The sequence below is a fragment of the Bactrocera latifrons genome, unplaced genomic scaffold (genome assembly GCF_001853355.1).
Source record: "Bactrocera latifrons isolate USDA-ARS-PBARC rearing strain unplaced genomic scaffold, ASM185335v1 scaffold_521, whole genome shotgun sequence".
Lineage (NCBI taxonomy): Eukaryota > Metazoa > Arthropoda > Insecta > Diptera > Tephritidae > Bactrocera > Bactrocera latifrons.
The window spans coordinates 55,060-76,140 of NW_017537181.1; the positions used below are offsets into that span (position 1 = coordinate 55,060).

The following is a 21,081-nucleotide window of genomic DNA, read 5'->3' on the forward strand; positions in this document are numbered from 1 at the left end:
CAGAACTATTATTTAGCAAATTTTAAATTAGTATACACAAAAATAAAAACAATGCAATGAGAGGGAAAGTTTTAAAACAACAAAATATGAGTTTACACATTTTTGACACTGTCAAGAAACTCTTTACATACTTTAGTTTTCGATTCTGTTTTGTTCTATTTGAAGAAAAAACGGTACTTTACCGTTATCTATGCTTCTGTACTATGCGCTATGTTTGCATTCCTTTTCATTTAATTGCGAAATCTTTCTGCACACGTGTCAAAAAGCTAATTTTAAAATTATTTAACATGCCTGGAGCTAGATTGACTTTTGACGTTATCCAATTCATTTATTACAATCACCAAATTGGAAAATCTGTAGCTGACGTAGTGGAGATGTTTCGTATATCGCGAAAAACAATTAATAATGTTTTACATCAAGCCGAAAATGAAGACAGACTGGAAGCAAAGTGTGTAAGTGGACGAAAGAAAAAGATTGACGAGCGGGCAGACCGCCGTAACATGCGTAAGATCTGTGAAAACGCCCAAATTTTGTCCAGAGACCTTTCCAAGGTGTTGGAAGAAGAGTGTGGCACGGTCGTTTCACATGAAACCGTCCACCAACTAATTCTGTGAAACAAATACTCTTAAAGGATTGCGCGTAAGAAGCCGCTGATTTCGAAAGTAAATGTTAAAAAGCGCTTAAGTTTTGCTGTCAACATGAGCATCAAGCCGGACAACTATTGTCATGACGTCATATTCTGTGACGAAACCAAAACAATGCTGTACTACAATGATGGACCCACTAGAGTATTGCGCAAGCCGTTAACAGCTTCAGATCAGCGCAACATCAATCCGACAGTAAAATTCGGCAAATTGTGGGTGATGATTTGGGGATGCATTAGCAGCAAGGGAGCCTGAGAGCTTGCGTTTATTGAAAACACAATGAATGCTGAGCAATATCTCTCCATTCTCAAAACAAATTTGAGGCAAAATGCGAACATATTTGGTTTTATTGTCGATAATAAGAAAAAATCTAAATTTTATCAGGACAATGACCCCAAATATAAGGAGCTCACTGTGCGCACATGGCTCCTTTATAATTGCCAAAAGGTCATAGATATACCTCTTTAGAGCCCCGACATGAACCCCATTGAAAATTTGTGGGTTTATCTGAAGAAAAAAGGGGCAAAAAGGCAGCTCAAAAACCGCGCCGCTACAAAAGCTAGTCAGTTCCATGAAAAATCGCACTAGGCTCGTAGTAGACGCTAATGCGGGTCATACTAAATATTAAAATTAGTTCAAGATAGTAAGTTGTTAAATATATTAATTAAACTGTAGCTTAAGTACTTTGTGTAAAGAGTTTCTTGACAGTGTAAAAAATGTGTAAACTCATATTTTGTTGCTTTAAAATTTTCCCTCTCATTGTATAGTTTTTATTATTGAGCATACTAATTTAAAATTTGCTAAATAATAGTTCTGCATTAAAAAAAATATTGAAAAAAATAACTAAAGGCGTTATTTTTGCATGCAAAGTAAAAAAATATGTTTTTTTTCGCGGTGTGTAAATAGTTTCTTGACAAACTGTATCTTAGCAAAAGGAAGTTAACATATAGTGTTGAATCACTACATAATTGTAGCATAAATTAAAGCCGTTTTTTGTGTCCCTTTGTATGCTTAAATCTTTAAAACTTCGCAACGCATTTTGGTGCGGGCAAAAGATAGAGGGATTGGAGAGGAAGGTTTATATATGTAATAGCATCCATTAAATTGTGTAGATATACAACTATTTCTGATTTTTCTAATGTGAAGTCGTAAATAATTAAATGTTTTCCAATTACAATGCAAATGCAGGCTGAACCCTACGATACTTATTAAAACAATGTCTGTTTTCATCACTTACTTTTTACGACAAATAATGGCTCATTTTCGTAGCGATTTTAACCAATACAGCATTAGTCCTTATCCAATTAAATATCTTAAATACATTGTTGTTTCAATATAGATCTATATCGCCTTTTACAGCATATGATTTAAGAGAATATTTTCGAAGATATTACAAATTTAAAAATTGCTGGATTTTTGTTATTTTTGACCCATTATTATGCGGCAAAAATGCTCTTTAAATTTCACTAAAATATCTCAATGAACTACCGATATTCTTCGCCAAGAAATGAGCCATAGTCACAGAGGTCAATACATTTGGTATCTGGTGGCTGGAGTCGTTATGCTTTGATTGCGACCATTTTTGGACAGAAGACGTCTTGTCTGTTTGAGTTGGAATCATCTTTTCTTTTTCGATTGCCCCGCGTTTATCAGAGATTTTAATATCTCGGTCGATTCTTCGATTAGGATTAAAAACTAACTTAGTTCCGCCACATATCGATGCAAGCCTTTGAGTTATTACTTTTTATGTTGCTCAAAATTTATTATTTTAAGTGATTTTTTTTATATGCTTAACTATTAAAAAACTTCGGTGATGTTTCCTTTGCACTTTAAATGCTGTAACATTTAACTAATAGCTCAAACTTAACCAAATTTGAGGTGTTAGTATTTAATGTATAACAAAACAATAAAATTTGTTTGCTACTATAAAGAACAGATTGTGCAACTTAAGATTTTGAAGATCGAGAACTATCTACGACGTGTTCCTGTCGAATTAAAACTCAAACACTTATATTGTTTACGTTTGATAAAAAAAATTTACCGTTCTTCCATTGCAACATGTTGCACATAACTTTGTGATGTACATACAAGTGTGTTTCTACACAAAGCATTAAAACAGGATTTCGATTAAGAAGCTGTCACTGATAGTCGCATGCAAAGTATACCATTGCAATAACTGCAAATGCAATAAAAACTCGAATGAATTAGAGAAATATATAAATTTATTACAAAAAATTTTTTTATTACATTATTGAAATTTCTTCGTTCATCCTATTTCTCTTTACAATTTTTTTCAGTTTTCCAGTTTCAGTTCAGTATGGACAATGTTTAAGTACAAACATACATACATAGTATGTTCATATATTTTTGAGTATAACGGTAGTTGGTTGTCAAAAGGCTACATTTTGATGTGGTAACTACGTTTCAGTACTTTTATGGCAGATACAACAAACGCGTAATATACGTTCTGTAAACAAAAGTAAGAAAAATTTTTATTTTAAATTTGGATATATATCATAGAATTCGCATTAGAAATCGTTAGTTTGAAATGTTTAAGGCCCCTGGGTAATTTTAGCAAGTAAATCACATTTTTTCAATATACCGCTTCACTCACAATTGACTTTCAATTTTTTTAATCTTTGAAGATTACTGGTATTAAATCCGTACAATTTTTATTCAGCCCTAACCTTCAAAAGATACGTGCACATAATTAACAGCTATCGAAGTAGTAGTTCATAAGTTATACCATTTTGAGTGAAGCTACTTGTGTTAGTTTACAAAAACTAGATACAAATGGAATTGCTTTTAATAATAAAGTATTTCTTGTTTTGGGGACAAAAAAAACTTTTTAAGCCAAGGTTTGGCCTGATCAACATTATTCAGTCTCTGCTATAGTTGATAAATGATTTACTAAAATAAAACAGGAAAAAATAATCTTGGTTGACCGTAAAGTGAAATGGTTCGAGTCACTTAAGACTATAACGATATCAAAGAAACGTACAGTACGATATCAAAGGAACAATGGCCGTGGCTTAAAATTAAAAATTTTTAAATTGCGCTGATATTATTTTTATATTCCATGCATAATAAATCACAGCAACTGGTATCACTTTTTGTTTTGTTTTCCCTTTTATATTCATCCTGCTGTAGGCTTTCAAAGTTGACATATAGCGGGACCAGTAACGGAGTTTTCAATAGGGACGCTATAAAAGTAGACCGATAGGGATAGCAAAACCCCATATTTTTTCGTTTGACATTTCTCTTCAGTAAGGTTTGCCATTTCATCATTCGGAGTCAGTGGCCTCAACTTTAAGAGCACTACCCCCAATTTATGGTCGTCATAATCGTTATGTCAGATCAACAATTGGGTCTCTGGTAGAAAAATTGCACAGTAGTGTCAAGAATATTGCCGCCGCTAGCGCATCAATTGCGGATGTCCCCTTACACGTCATTCTCGAGCGTTGAGCATATCTGTGACGTCGTTGTGGCGAATTTTGCGAAAAGATCTTGGCCTACATCCTTCCTATCAAACTGACGTAGAAACTGAAACGGGAATCATCGTATGTTAGTGAAATGGCTAATCAAAAACTTGGAAATGATCCGAATGTTCATCTAAAAATCATCTTCAGCGATGTAGCTCATTTCTGGCTGAATAGCGCCGTCAATAAGCAAAATATGAGTTGTAGGTCAGTCAGTTTTCAGGGAATCCTGAAAATATTACGTTTTGGTGCGGTTATTGGGGCGACGTAATTGGGCCATACTTCTACCGTGATGATCAAGACCGGCACGTTACTGTCACTAGGAATCGCTACCGCGCAATGATAATTGAATATTTTTGGCTCGATGATTTGGACTTGGACAATATGTGGTTCCAATAGGACGGCGCCACAAGCCACACATCGAATGTCACAATCGATTATTGAAAATCAAGTTTGGTGAACGTGTTGTCTCACGAAATGGTCCAGTCAATATACCGCCTGAGTCTTACGATTTGACGCCGTTAGATTAATTTCTGTGGGGCTACGTCAAGTATATGGTTTATGCCGCTATATGCTTGAAAACCATTGCAAATTGGGATTGGGTTCAGCGTCTAGACTTCTGCAAGCGTACAAATAGTGACCATGCAAAACAAATCGATTTCCATACATAATGGCATCGAGTGTAATTTCGCTATAAAGAATTAAATTGATATCCCAAACCCTTTTTGTTTTATAAAAAAAAAACGTTTGCAGCGCTCTCATTGAAAACCTCATTATATGGATAAATTTCCCCCGCCTTTTTCGGTAACAACTGTATATGTATTTGGAAAGTATATAGATATGTAGTTTTTCAATTGTAGTGTCTTAATTGAAAGAAACAAGTATTTGCGCAAAAAAGTTTTCTGTGTAATTTGCGTAGGTAATGTTGATTCGTCCTTGAAGTCAATCTCAAAGATGATACGCAATTTCCTATGTTCGCCGATCTTACGTGGAGTAAATCTTACGTTCATACGTTGGATTCGGGGTAGTGATTGTTTAAGTTGTTAATACAAACTATTATGACTGCTCGACCAAAATGTCAATCTGTCATCTGGACGTTCAGTTAAATAATTTAAAGACTGCAAGACGAACCCTCAAGAACGAAAGTTTAGCGTAATTTTTGATGTAAGTCTGTGTAAAGAGTTGATGGTGGTCGCTAGGTAAGTCTATACAACAGTGGAAAGAGAAGTGCTTAGCAATTAGTTTGAATGATTGGTTCTAATGCCGATGTGGCATCAATAATTTTCAAAACTGTCCATTGTGATACTGAAGTGCCTATTCCACATCCCTACAATGACTACCGAAGCAAACTTGGTAGACGTCACTGTCCATGTGAACTATGGCCTGTGAATATGCAGTGAATACGGAAGCTTTTTGCACTTACACATGGTGTGCACAAAAGATATTCATTACTTTCGGCAGCATCAGACCTGAAGAAGTTCTTTCATTATCAAAATTTTCAAAACTGAATATTAAAGTAGACGAAGAGGTTCAACTGTTACTTTTGGCTGAAAATTTATTTTCGTACAACTGTTCTTCCGATTCTTCTGAGATACAGCCTTGAGAACTTGTGCGCTCGAGGTTTGCTAAGCTGAGTGCGCCGTCTTTAAACACGTCTTTCTCGAAGCTGTGTTTTTGAAATCAGTGGACATGATTTTTGGAAAAGTTATGGACCGATTTCCTCCATTTAAAAACAAGATTTATAAATGTACTAATGGAATATGTTTGGTTTGTTAGTTTTAGATGACAACCATAGAGGTGAGGTCTCAACGGCTGAATTTTAATATTTTGTTATCAAAATGTCAAGAAACATTGCTCAAATATGTTCCTTTGATATACCATATTATATAGTCGTAAAAAAATCTTTTGTTTGTACCTCTGAAAAGCACCTAAAGCTGAACGGAAATCGTTCTACTCGTTCAGAATATTTAATTAATCCGTGCCAGATTAATCATATCGTCCACTGTGGAACGTGTTAGATATTATATATGGTATTGTGAATGAATCTTTGAGTATGCGAAATCTTTGTACAAAGTGGATGCCTCGCGAGCTCACAATACATCAAAAACAAAAATGAATTGATTGAATGAGCAGTAAAACAAATCTATGCGTGTGACAACAGATAAAACATGGTTCCATCATCTCACCCCGAGTCAGCCGAGTGGACTTTTAGGCTTATTTTGAGGGTTAGGACAAATTGTATTATAAAAATGGTATTGAACAATATTATGGCTATTGTGTCACCCTCGAAAGTAAGCATACGGAATAATAAAATCAAATTTTAACACATAAACTTACTAACTTTTCGCTCATCAGTTTTATGTGAAATTACACACTACTAATGAGCAACGATTTCAGCTGTTTCAGATTAAATCATACCACCTTGTTTTCATTTTGTTGTTTGTATAATCATATTGGCAAAAGTAATTACAGTAACAAATTCACGGGTAATATTTGAAGGTATATCAAAGATCTGTATATTTGAAGGCGACCTACTTAAAATAAAACAACTAAATTTAGTAAAAATTTCAAAGCACGATTAAAAATTAGCAGCTTGGAACAAGTTTCACTGTAATTTAGAAAATCCTTCCTAATACTTTTAGGATAATATAATATTAGATTGTCAAAAAAGACTTGCAGTATTTTTTATTTATTTATTTTTTTTTTTTTTATAACGGTTTGATGACTCATGCACAGCTCTTGATCGATGCTACAGCTGCTACTATGCCGGTCTCTTTCGACCAATTCAGCGATTTTATCGCTGATTTTCGACGACAGGCCTTCCGGAGCATGGCGCATCTTCGACCACCTCTACACCAGAATGAAAACGTTGAAATCATCGTTGTGCGGTGGAAATGGAAACTATAATGGGTCCATAAATTGCACAAATTTTATTGGCGGTTTGAGAGGCATTTTTGCCTTTATCGTAGTAGTACTGTAAAATATGCCGTATTTTCTCTTTATTTTGCTCCATGTTTGCGACGCTATAACTCACGAACGACTTAAAAGAAACGATAATCAATCAAACACATGTTAGCGCGTGAAATGAGCTTTCCAAAAACGTATAGCATGACCCGATGCGACGAATAAAAGTAGAACTACGCGCTCTCAGCACCAACTAGCGAAAATACCGCAAGACTTTTTTGACAACCTAATATTATATCTGCGAAATGTTAGTGGTATGCGTAGTCAACAAGAAAGACATAACACACTTTTAAGACTCACGATCTTCCAAAAATATGTATTTCAGGGATGTTGAGCGATTTCACCATCAGCTGTAACATCCACACATTTTTTAAGCAGGCACTTCTCATTGTATGTGTTGTCACCTGTTATCGGTAGTAACCAAATTAGGCGACATGCCACCAAAACAAAAAATTTTTTATGATGACGGCATACTAGCATTGCCATTGTACAAATCATTAGCTATAGTGGGTGCAAAGCAATCTCGTACGCATCTTTTTATTTTAAATCCTTTATTGTCACTATTAACAGCAAATGCATAGCAACTGTGATACATACGTGATATACATAAACTTAAGGGATTATTATTAGCAATGTTATTACAAATAGCTGTTGACTATTGTGTAAATTATTTGCGGTTAGCTTTTAGCATATTTAAAGAGCACGAGCAAAATGGTCACACCAATAACAAAAAAAAACTTATATTTATTACTCTATTTCAAAAAATTTTTAACAAGTTTAGTTTAAATAAAGGTTTAGTCAGCGTTTTGTTATGGGCAAATAATAATCGGAATTTTGGCGTAACATCCTTCAGAACCGACTGACAAATACAATTTTTTAAGTTCGCTATAACGTAGGACTCGTCGTGACTTTGAGCACGTTTTTTCGTTCAATATGTATGTAAGTTGATTATCATTGCCATTTGGTGCTTAACTCACTGTGAAGAATCTACTCCTTTTTTTTTTTTTTGCTTAGTTCCTGATATTTGCAAATTCTTATCTTAAGACTTTTTTTGCTGGTATCGGATATATTTAAATCCCTATTTTCTAGCTCTACCGGCCTTTCTTGGCAAAGGTCACTACATCTTATATGATTAGTGGCATTTTTGCAATTTTTGTACTTCTGCAACATGCTTCTACAGAGTATAATAACTTTATTCACCAAACGGTTGTTTGTATCACCTACAATTAAACTATATTTGGATCACTTATATACTATATATAATACAACATTAGAAGCAGATATAGTTGGATATATTGTCCTCCATTACCCTTTCGCCTATTAGTTATTAAGTTAGTTTTCAAGTTCTTTAAACGTTTACGTTCGAAAAACTTAAAATGTTACTTCAAAACATCTTTGAACAATACACAAATTTTACATATTTCACATGTGAAGAATCCTAAACGGATATCTCTAGATCGGGCTACAAATCGCAAAATCACCTCTTCGATGAAATGAACTTTTGGTGATCAAAGCATGTCAAACAATGCGCCAGTCAATTGGTCACCAAGATCACAACATTTGATCCCGTTAGATTTTGTGGTATAAGACAAGTCAATAAATTTATGCTGAAAAACAAGCATAAATCTTACACTCGGAACATTTTTGGCACATTAATGAAAATGGTAAAAAAAAAAAAAACAAGGAAAAGGCCAAGTTCGGGAACTTGAACTTGCAACTTTCAAGAATCAAAGCGAGGGAAATACTTTAGGATGTAAGACGTCAACCAGACTATCGGAATCTAAGCAATTTTATATTTACATATCGTATATAATATATAAAAAGTAAACGCCTTTTTTGTATGCCCGCGCATTGCGCCCCAACCACAGCTCGGAAATACGTGAAAATTTGCACGGGTACTCCTTTAGTCCTGGAGTAGGTCCTAATGGCGGCCTTTTTTGCAATTTATGTCTATATTTATAACTCAAGAACGGCTGAACCGATTTGATTGAAAATGTAATATACTATATGTGAATTATAGTGATGGTTGTAACTGAACAAGAAACGGTTGAATCATAATTTCAGATGATTGCATAATAGCAGAGAAATATTTTTGAAGAATTGCACAAAACAAGCCAATATTTAAAAGAAACGATCTAGTCTTTGTTTTTTTACAAGTAGTATCTGGGTTTTAGCCATCGATTTTGCAATTATATTCGATGAATGTTGAACAAAACATTGCCACATGATTATATATATGGTAGGGCGTTAGACGCGCCCTCTTTTGCTCTACTCCAACGCCGTTATTCGCTATAGCAAGAAGAATATATATGTATGTGCTATAATAAATAAGATGCATTTGAAGAGACTGTGAAGATGTTGTTACATCATACATATTTATGTACTATATATATAATTCCTTAAGTGATTTACGAAGTTAATAAAAAATGTAGATTGCCAATTTAACTATTCCATTATATTGTTATCACGATATCCTTGACAACCAAGAACGGCGGATCCGCAATTTTAGACTAGTACTCTTTATAACTCATACACAAATTCGCCATAAGATATGTAAGAATGCACACAAGCCACCAGTGAAATTTCCTGTCTCAGTTCCTGTAGCACAATAATGATTCGATCGCTCCGGTTCTGGAAATTTCAAAATTTCGATTTAAACTGAAGGAAGTTTTTACTGATGGAATAATATTTATATCGGAAAAATGGTAAAACTTATCGACCCAAATGGTACATATTTGTTTATTTATTGGTATAAATATAAAAAAATAAGTTGAAGTTTGATTAGAAATACGAAACCCCAATATACCTATTTTTATAGCCAAAGAACATCAGTTTGAAGGCGAGCTAAATTGAAAAGGCGAAACATCCCCTCCACAGGGTTGTGCGCTGAGCTTGGTACCCGCAACGTAAAACACGCTCCCAATGAACAGTGAAAAACAGCCTCGAATGAGAGATTCCTTTTGATGAAGACCACGGCAAAAGAATTAAGGATTACGATTTGAGGGCATGCACCTGAAATGTCCGGTGCCTTAATTTAGAAGGTACCGTTCCTCAGCTGGTTGATGTCCTTGTGAAAATAAAGGATGACATCACCGCCGTCCAAGAAATGCGATGGATGAGACGCTTGGAGCCTATGAAAACTGCCCCCGCCACGATGTCAAAATCTTCCTGGCGACTTTAACGCCAGGTTAATTCACCAACCTACCGGGCTGTCCTGCTCTTTGAGAGCACTCGTCAACAACTCGATGTAAGGGAACTGTGGCACGGCATTTCCTTACGTAAAGGTGCAACCGCAACCATTGGTTTTCGGAAAATGCAAAAGAACAGCTGGTACGATGAAAAGTATCGTGCTGCAGCGAAGAGAAAACAGATTGTCTATCTTGCAACGTTACGATCGACCACAACACGTGCGGGATGGGATAGATACAGAAAGAAGAGAAGATTGAAGAGGGAGGCGAGATGTATTTGCAGACAGAAAAAGAAGGAGGCTGAAATGCGTGAGTATGAAGAGCTTGACAAGCTGGCCGATAGGGTTAATGCTCGAAAATTCTACGAAAAAATGCGGCGGCTTACAGAAGGTTTCAAGACCGGAGCATACTCTTGTAGAACCCCTAAAGGTGATCTAGTCACCGATGCCCAGAGTATACTTAAATTATGGAGGGTGTTACCAGCCTACTGAATAGCAGCGAAAGTATTTCGCCAGAAAAAGGCAAACCCGATTCCCCAATCGATGAGGATGAAACAGACGTTTTATTGCCCGACAATAAAGAAGTTTGAATAGCAATTAACCATCTGAAGAACAAAAAAGCGGCGGCGAAGAACTGATAAGGAGCATGCATCAACTTTTCTGTAGAATATTGTCGGACGAAAGCATGTCCATCTATTGGAATTTAGGTGTGCTCTGTCCAATCCACAAAAAGGGAGACCACACAATCTGCGCCAACTACTGTGAGATAAGCCTCCTCAACATCGTGTAAAAGGTTCTATCGAGCATACTGTGCGAAAGATTAAAGCCCATCGTCAACGAATTTATTGGACCTTATTAGTGTGGTTTTAGTCCTAACAAATCAATAACTGACAGATATTCACCATGTGGTAAATTTTCGAAAAGACCTGTGAAAAGAGAATCGACACTCAAATCGTCGATTTCAAAGCATCTTCTGACAGCACGAAAAATAGCTACCTTTATTCCGCCATTTCGGAATTTTGTATCCACGCAAAACTAATACGGCTGTAAACTGACCTTGAGCAACACCAAAAGCTCCGTCAGGATCGGGAAATACCTCTAAAAACCTTTCGATAACAAACGAGGTTTCAGACAAGGCAACTCTCTTTTGAGTGAATTCTTCAACCGACTTCTGGAGAAAATAATTGGAGCTGCAGAAGTAAACGGGTGAGGTACCATCTTCTATAAGAGTGTACAGCTGCTGGCGTATGCTAGTGATATTGTTATCATTGGTCTTAACAACCGCGTCGTTAGACGTCCACGTCACTGTTGACAGTCATAACTTTGAAGTCGTAGATAATTTCGTCTATCTTGGAACCAGCGTAAACACCACCAACAATGTCAGCCTAGAAATCCAACACAGGATAACTCGTGCCAACAGATGCACCTTCGGACTGAGTAAGCAATTAAGAGGTAAAGTCCTCTTTCAATGAAAAAAAACATCTGATGAGTCAACGTTACGAGTTTTCGAAAGAAAGGTTTAGCGGAAAATTTAAGCTCATTTGTGCGTTGGCCATGGCGAATATCGCATCGATCGAACGGTGAGCTATATGAGATATACGACGACATTGACGAATGGTAGTTCAGGTAATCCAAAGACAGCGGCTACGCTGGTCCAAATGGACGAAAACACTCCACTCCCGATGTGGGAAGCAGAGGAAGAGGAAGACCTCCACGCCTTTTGTTGGGATCAGTTGGAGATGGACCTGGCTTCGCTTTGAATCTCAAATTGGCGCCACCTTTGGAAAAGAAGAAACGACAGACGCGTTGTTGTTAACTCGGTTATAACCGCATAAGAGGTTGCTACGCCAGTATCTTCATATTAGCATTGTTAACGATATTGTTTTCGTTAAAACTGCAGTTATAAAATTAAGCAGCCTTATCGTAAACTTGACGTAAAAAAATCGTCCCCATTTATTTCTATTACCAAGTGAACGAAAAACACGTATCACGAATATCGTGTAAAATGTTCGAATTTTCTCTTTTGTAATCTTCGGCAACACGTCACATATGGTTTTGTTTTGATTCATTGGAAAAAAAACTCTGTAATTATATTTTAGCTTAAACGCATGGTATTATATTTAATTATACATTACTATTATTTTAATTAAACCTTTTTGATCGAATCGGTGTTAGCTGCATAAATTATGCAGAATTTTTCTTCGACGTACCAATATTTGAGAGTGTAATGGATTAAACAAAAAACTTGAATGACCCCACATTGGGTAGCAACTTGAAAACCGGTGGTTATCTTTTTTCATTCTGAACCCGATTTCGATGGTGGTCCCTTGCTATTGGAAGATGTATGTAGCTGTAGAAGCATGTAGCATCATTAAACATATATGCACTTTCTCGTTGGTCTATTTTTGAAAACCCCTTTCTTTTAAAATCAAATAGATAGTTAATATATTAAGCTATAATTGTGCTCCCAACTAATAATTTTGTCAACATTTACGATTAAGAAAAATTTCCGAATATAGGAGATTTTCTCATGAGAAGTTCATGGTAACAAAATCACAAATTTGGGATTTTTTCCCCGAGAAATTTACGATACGACTGAGGATCGATTGTACAAATAATGAGGTTACTGAAACAAAGCATAAAACACAATACAATTTTTACTGTGTGAAAATGCTATGAAACGTTATAAGGATTCTCTAAAAGAGAATGAACAACTAACTGGTAAGAACGGCAACGATCTTGAGGAGATATACCAACGACCAAGAGGAGATAATATAGGTATTGTTTGTGATATCCGTTTTGTTTTTTGTTGACAGTATTAATCTTGTAATGACTTTTTTTCCCTTTCACTATAGAAAAGCAACTACACCAATTTCATACTTTATATTTTAAATTTGTAAGAGTTCCAAAATTCTTATCGAAATTACGTTATCTAAACCGAGTAAGTTTTGAAATACATGAGCACATATTAAACAATTGATGATATGAAATGTTTTCCATCACTCTCAACTCCACCGCAATACATGTTTTTATATTCAATGGCACTTTAACTTAGCAAATGCGAGATACTTTTGTTCAAAATTTGGAAAAATGCAGTATAAGATGAGCACTAGTTTTATGTAATGATGTGAGTAATAAAATTGTTTGTTGTGTATTTGCGGAATATATTTTTTAGTTATTTTTTATGTAAACAAATTTAACAAGATTACCTTCGGGCTCTTTTGATATGACTGTTGTGCTGCGATCAACAATTCCCTTTTTATCTTCTACAAAGGAAAAAATAAAAAAAGAATGGAAAATAAACAAATAGTCATAGTGTTTCTGTTACACATAGCTAGTTAATTTTTTTCTTAAGAGTTTATTTTTTTAACTAACTTTAGTTCTACTTTTTAGCATATTTCTAAAAAAATGTTCTTTTCAATTATCAATCGCCAGATTAGTGCGATAGACAAATGAATTAAAACTACATCGAATTGTATAAATACAACTATTTAACTATTTGTTTTATAAAATAAGCAAAACAATAACAAAAGTAAAAATATAAAACACCGTTCATGTACAACATAAAGGCGCAAAATAACTTCTTTAAATAATGATTATTGTAATTTTTAAATATGCGTTTGCAGTATTATAGCTTTAATGAACTTCTCACAACATATTGCACAAAGGTATAATACGTTTGCTTACCTAACGACCGTCTTCTTAAAATGAATTGATATTTATATAAGTCAGCATTGAAAACAAGCACTATAAAAATAAAAACTAAATGAAGTACAAACAAGAAGAAACGTAAACTTCGGCTGTAACGCAGCTGTAATACCCTTCACAAATTAAGAAGTTTCCGTACAAGAATTTAATTTTGATTGTTCGGTTTTTATAACAGCTATATGCCATAGTGGTTCGACCTGAACAACTTGTTTGGAAATTATAGCGCAATCTTGAACAACAAATTTCGTGAAAATATCTTGTCAAACGATAGCAGTTTTCTACACAGGAACTTGATTTTGATCATTGAATTTGCATGGCAGCTTTATCCTCTAGGGGCCGATATCGGTGGTTTCGACGAATGTGCAGCTACTTGGAGAGAAAAGGATGTGTGTAAAAGTTCAGATCGATATCTTAAAAAAATCAGGTACTAGTTTGCCTAGACGGATGGACAGACGGATATGATTAAATCGGTTCAGCTCCTCGCGCTGATTGATAATTTTTATACAGATTTTTTAAAATCTCCGACGTTTCTTTTTTAGGTGTTACAAACTTTGTGGCAAATTTAATAAACTCTGTTCATGGTATAAATCAAATAAAAGTACAAGCTGCAACTCGCCTAACATTACAAAAAAATAAAAATAAATAAATATTGTTTATCCCAACATCTGGAACAGCTGGAAGTTCAAATCGATTTAACGAACTGTTTTCAAAAACAATGGAAGTACAGATTACAATAAAGAGGAAACTGAAAATGCGGAACAGAAAAAAGGCAAAGAAAAACCAACTGAGCAATATACAACTCTAAAGCTAATAATAACAAGGTTTTCAATAAGAGCGCTATAAAAGTTTTTTATATAAAACAAAAATGGTTTCGGATATCAATGAAATTCTCTATTCCAGTGAAAGTGCATTCAATGGCAGTATGAATGAAACTCGATTTCTTTAGCATAGCCACCATGGGCTTAATTGCAGAAGTCCAGACGCTGTAGCCAATTTTTGACCGTTTTCAAGCATAAATCGGCTGATACTGCTACAATTTCATGTTCGATATTCGCACGTATTATATTCGGGCAAACAATATTCAGTTATCATTGAGCGGTAGCGATTCTCATTCACAGTAACGTGCCAATCTTGATCATCACGCCGCCGGCCCATAGGCCGCACTAGACTGTAATTTTTTCGGGATGCAATAGTGACTCATGGAGTGCGTACGAATGTACTTTCAGGGAAATAAGGAATTTAAATCCAACAATGTGACCCGTGTGCGCAAAGTTTTGATTTCAGACCGTCTACTAAATATTAGTTTAATTGTTCAGATGTTAAATTTATCCAAATCTGTGGTTAATGACGTTGTGACGAAGCAGTAGGTGTGTGCGTAGATGATCCCAAAAGTTCTCACGGAGTGGAAGTGTGACAAGAAAATTTTAAGATGAGTGAAACTAACCCCCAAGTTTTGAATAACGTGATCACAGCTTACGAGTCATGGATATTTGCTGCATCGATGCAGAAGGAGCCTATTTCGAAAGTTTTAAAGAATTGTAACGATTGGTTTGGGTATGGAGTCATGTGTTGAAGGTCCCGCACGTGGGGAAAGTTCTCTGATGGTAATTCACTTGGAAGTGGCCAGAAACGTTGCAGCATACTAGCCTAAGAACATTGGTTTTTTTTTCAATATTTTTTTATTTATTGGATCTGTTTAGTAAAGCCAAATCTTTTTTGGTAAGGCGTTGCTCTCTAGTAGGCTGGTATATCACTTCTGTTTAAACGTATTTGATAGCAGGAATTAGCCAAGGAATTAGCCAATGGGTTCGGATGTTCACGAAGTTTATAAATATATCTCATTCTGCTGTCTTCTATCTCCTTCTTTACCATAGAAATATCAAGATCTTTATGAATGTTTTCGTTACTCATGTACCGTGGTGCACCCCTGATTGTTCTAAGAATTGTAGATTGGAACCTTCGTATTATATCAATGTTGATTGCACAGGTCGTACTCCACAGTTGAATGCCATACATCCAAATCGGTTTTGCATTGTATAACAGGACTTTTTTGTCTGATCTAATTTAAGAATTGCTCTTAACTTAATGCCCGCTATTTTACTATTTATATATATTCGCCACATGAGCCTTCGATCCAGGTGAATCCCAAGATATGTAAGTTATTTCATTCGCTTGGAGTACTAGGACACTGTTTATTTTAATTGTCCCACACGTTTCTGGCCTTGGCGAGAATGTAACATGTTTGCATTTTTTGCTCGCTAATATTTATACGCCAGTTGGCTAGCCATTCTTCGACAAAAGTTAAGTGTTCTAATACTTTTGCTGATCTGGTGGTTCATTTGTTACGGCTTACCAGAGCTGTTTTATCCGCGAAAATGGATGTCAATACGTTCGTAGCTGGAATGTTTGCAGTATATATTATATACAGAGTTGGGCATAGCACGCTACCCCGCCTTATTACACGTTCTTCTGATATGAAGTCTGCTACTTTAATTGTAAAATTCCTGTTACTTAAATATGACTAAAAAGTTTAATGCAATTCGTAAGGTAAAACGTTTTTAATTTTCCATAAAAGGATTTCATGCCAGACCTTATCGAACGTATAAGCTACATCTAGAAAAATAGTTGAACAGTACTCTCTGTGCTCGAATGCTTTCCTGGCATTTCAAATTCCTTACGTAGAGCTGCAACCGAAACCACCGATTTTTGAAAAATGTAAAAGTACAGCTTGTACGACGAGGAGCACAGTGTCGTAGGGGAGTGAAAACAGGTCACAACTCATGCGGGATGGGATAGATACCGAGATCTAAAAAGGGAAGCGAGACGCACTTGCAGATTGAAAAAGAGAGAGGCGTGAGTATAAAGTGCTTGACAAGCTGGCCAACAAGAGTTGTATATAGAAAAAAAAAATGCGGCGACTAACAGAAGGTTTCAAGACCGGAGCATACTCTTGCAGAACTCCCAAAAGTGATCTAGTGATCGATGCCAAGAGCATATAGTAGTTAAATTATGGAGGGAACACTTCTCCAGCTTACGTAATGACAATGAAAGTACAACGGCAATGAAGAAACTCGAATAGCAATTACCCGTCTGAATAATAACAAAGCAGCAAGAGCCGCTTTATTGCCGGCTGAGCTTTCAAACACGGCGGCGAAGAACTGAGCATGCATCAGCTTCTTTGTAAAATATGGTCGGATGAATTACCAACAATTGGAATTTAAATGTGCTTTGGCCAATCCATAAAAAGGAATACCCCCACAATCTGCTGCAACTACCGTGGGATAAGCCTCTTCAACATCGCGTATAAGGTTCTATCGATCGTATTGTGTGAAAGATTAAAGCACACCGTCAACAAACTGATTGGGTTGAGGCTGATCGACTTCGCCGGGGACCGAAATATGGTTTTCTGTAGTACTAGATTCCAGCACAAGAAAATACATAAAAATACCTGGCTGTCTCCAGAGCAAAGCGCCACCAACCAGATCGATCATATTGTGATAAAGACACGTCTCCAATGTTCCAACATGTTCCACATCGACTCGGACCACTATCTTGTTGCAGCAAAAAACACATGTCAACAAACACATAGCTATGTTCTACGTCGAGAAACTGCAGCCGAACGATTTTCCATTAGCCATGCACTCCTGTTTTCTAAGAATACTCGTCAACAACTCGGCATAAGGAAACTGTGGGACGGCATCTCAAATTCCTTACGTACAGCTGCAACCGAAACCATTGATTTTCGGAAAATGCAAAAGAACAGCTGGTACGACGAAGACTGCCGTGTAGCAGCGGAGAGAAAACAGACTGTCTATCTTGCAGCGTTACGATCGACCACAACACGTGGGGGATGGGATAGATACCGAGAGTTGAAGAGGGAGGCGAGACGTATTTTGCAGACAGAAAGAGAAAGAGGCTGAAATGCGTGAGTATGAAGAGCTTGACAAGCTGGCCGACAGGGGTAATGCTCGAAAACACTACGAAAAAATGCAACAACTAACAGAAGGTTTCAGGACCGGAGCATACTCTTGTAGAACCCCCAGAGGTAATCTTGTAACCGATGCCCAGAGCATACTAAAATTATGGAGCCTGCCTGCTAAATGACAGTTTTTTTCAATATTTATTTATTTATTGGATCTGCTTGGTACAGCCTAACAATAAGTATTTATAATTCTATTTAAAAAAGAAGCTCGATAATGTTGCTGAGCTCTTTTGATAGAACGTTGCTCTCTAGTAGGCTGGTAGATCACTTCTTTTTAAACGACGTCAAGATCTTTATGAATGTTTTCATTACGCGTGTACCATAGCAAGCCCGTGATTATTCTAAGAATTTTAGATTGGAACCTTTCTATTATATCAATGTTCGTTGCACAGGTCGCACAAATCGGTTTTATAATTCAAGGCTAAGTTTTGAACTTTTTTTTAAACGCCAATTTAGATTTGCTGCTCTTAACTTCATTCAAGTTATTTTACTCGCTATATGTACTCGCTTAAGCCTTCCATCCAGGTGAATAAGTTATTTCATTCGCTTGGGGTACTAGGACATTGTTTATTTTAATTGTCCGATAAGTTTCTGGTCTTAGTGAGAATGTAACATGTTTGCATTTTTTGCTCGTTACTATTTATACGCCACTTGGCTAGCCATTTTTCGACAAATGTAACTGCTAATACTCTTGATGCTCCGTTGAGACAATTGTTGCGGCTTACTAGAGCTGTATCATCCGCGAAAATGGATGTCAATACGTTAATAGCTGTTGGAATGTCTGCTGTATATATTATACAGAGTTGAGCCTAGCACTCTTCCCTGACGAACACCAGCCCTTATTACTCGTTCTTCTGATATGAAGTCTGCTACTTTAATTATAAAATTCCTGTTATTTAAATATGACTCCAAAATTTTATGCAATTCGTAAGGTAAAACTTTTTTAATTTTCCATAAAAGGCCTTCATGCCAGACTCATGACCTACATCTGGTTGAACAGTACTCTCTGTGCTCGAATGCTTTCCTGATTTCGTTTGTAAATCCATTTACTTCGTCTACAGTGCCATGTTTAGCACGAGAACCGAATTGGTGCGTTGGTATTATATTATTTTCGTGGAAAAAGGAGTCATCCTTGATAGTAACTTTTCATATATTTTAGAAATACAGGTTAGGAGCTGTGTTAGATCTTTACCAGGTTTATCCATTATGATGATCTGCAACTTTTTCCACGAAATTAGATAGTAAACGAAACCAATAATTGCATTAAAGAGCAAGGAGAGCAATTTTATCGCAATATTTGTTAACTCAATAATCATTATTGGAGTAATATGATCTTGTCCTGGCGCCTTATTCGGATTTAGCTCTTTTATGATTCTAGTAACTTCAGAAGTAGAAGTCCTAATAGACACAAGCGACTCGTTAGCGGTACTGGGCAAGGTTGACAACTTAAATACATTTCTAGGAGATTTGCAAACAATTTGTCTGATGCTCATCACTATGTGCCCAATTACCATTCAACTGTCTTAGAGTGTCATGTTGGAATCTACTGCTGACTTAAAAAACTTTTGGGCTTTCCAAAGGGAGTTTTGCTTGCTAGAATTTAGACAAAATTTTTTTATGTAATTTTCAGTGTTGTGTTCTTCCTTGCGTTTAAGCGTTTAGGCGTTTTTTGTTTTTTAACTTTCGTACAGCAGATTTCAGTTGAAGTAGAACTGAAGGAGAGCGATTTAACTGCCATTCACGTTTAGCTCGCCTTTTCTCATTTACAAGTTTCTCTATTTCATTATTGGTGATCTTTCTAAAATCAACTGGTTTATTGTTTCTTTTTAGTGTTGCCAATACAGCTGAATAAGTTATTACATCCGTAAATACTCTTACACAAGGTGCGTTCCAAAGAAAAGAGGACTTTTTGAATCTAGCGCCCCCTGGGGGCGCCATCTATATGTCGACTGGTGCGTTAAAGTGCCCATACACGACACACATGTGCGTTCGTACAGTATATGTGGGCATGCGGTTTACTCGAGAATGGGCTAGTGCGCTTACCGATCCATGTTCGCGAAAATGTTTGATTTTTTACGATCGGTGTGCACACATGTGTGTCGTGTATGGCATTGTGTGTGCACAAAATCTCATTTCTCTCGTGTCGCTGAACAGTGAAGATTGCGGACGATCTTCCCCCCCTTAAGRGGGGGAGCCTGCTTTAGAGGTTTGAAAAAATCTACTTTTTTGAGGATTTTTTTGGGAGGGAGAGAAATAACTGATTCAAGTGAATTTTCTAAGCTTTATAGTTATATATTTAAACATCTTTCACAAATTTCTATCGGAAATAAAAAATTCAAAGAAATTATTATTTTTTAATAATTTATCTTCTAGTTAAACTAAGAAACTTTAAAAAAAAAAGTGTACAATTTTCCAATTTTTTTAAAAATTGAAAAAAGTAGTTTTGACCAAAAAAATTATTTTATGTTGTTTAAAAATATGTTCAAACTTGATTTTTCTTAATTTTTTTTAGTTTAAATATAAGATAATTTTATGTCAATGATAATAAACTTTGCCCTAATTCCATACGACGTTTAGTTTTTTTTCTGTCCTGCCCGCCAATTAAAAATAATAGTAAAAATTAAAAAAGGAGAAATCACGCGTCAAAGTTTTCGCTTTCTGCCCAAGCGCTYATATATCTGTTAGACGCTCGGTCACTATTTCCCTTCTAGCTTCGACAATATTTCGAATTCCAATGTAGAACTTTGGGGAAATATTGTTAGATAATTTTTAAAGAGATTTAAGCAAAGAAAAAATCGATTGTTTGAAGCTCCCCTTAATAAAGATTTCGTATCAAAATTTATTGATCTTATAAACAATGAATTGGCAATTTGGCACACGAAAAGTTATAAATATAATAATAAAATTGAGAAAAATAAAAAATGGAATAACTTATTAACGAAATACAAACAAATAGATAAAAGTGCTACATTAGTAATAAATTCCGCTTGCCAGTCGCACATGTTCACTGTGTGAAGAACGAACGCAAAATGGATTTGTATGTCGTGTATGGGCGAAACGAATTCTTACAGATCGAATGCACATGAGTGTCGTGTATGTCCACTTTTAGATTCTGCT

General features: G+C 35.8%; 1 protein-coding gene across 3 annotated transcripts in view; it reads right to left on the reverse strand.

Moving 5' to 3' along the window:
• Nucleotides 1-21,081, reverse strand: part of LOC108974071 (calcium/calmodulin-dependent protein kinase type II alpha chain) — a 111,476-nt gene that overhangs the window by 20,823 nt on the left and 69,572 nt on the right. Inside the window, exons 11-12 of one of the 3 annotated variants that reach the window (XM_018941687.1) lie at nt 13,484-13,540; nt 2,911-3,111 (exon numbers count right to left, since the gene is read on the reverse strand). In XM_018941687.1, coding sequence (XP_018797232.1) covers nt 3,062-3,111; nt 13,484-13,540 — 107 coding nt within the window. In that variant the 3' untranslated portion in view covers nt 2,911-3,061. Of the gene's footprint in view, nt 1-2,910; nt 3,112-13,483; nt 13,541-21,081 lie in introns of those variants that run through there. The other 2 variants (XM_018941686.1, XM_018941688.1) reach the window with 2 other exon arrangements.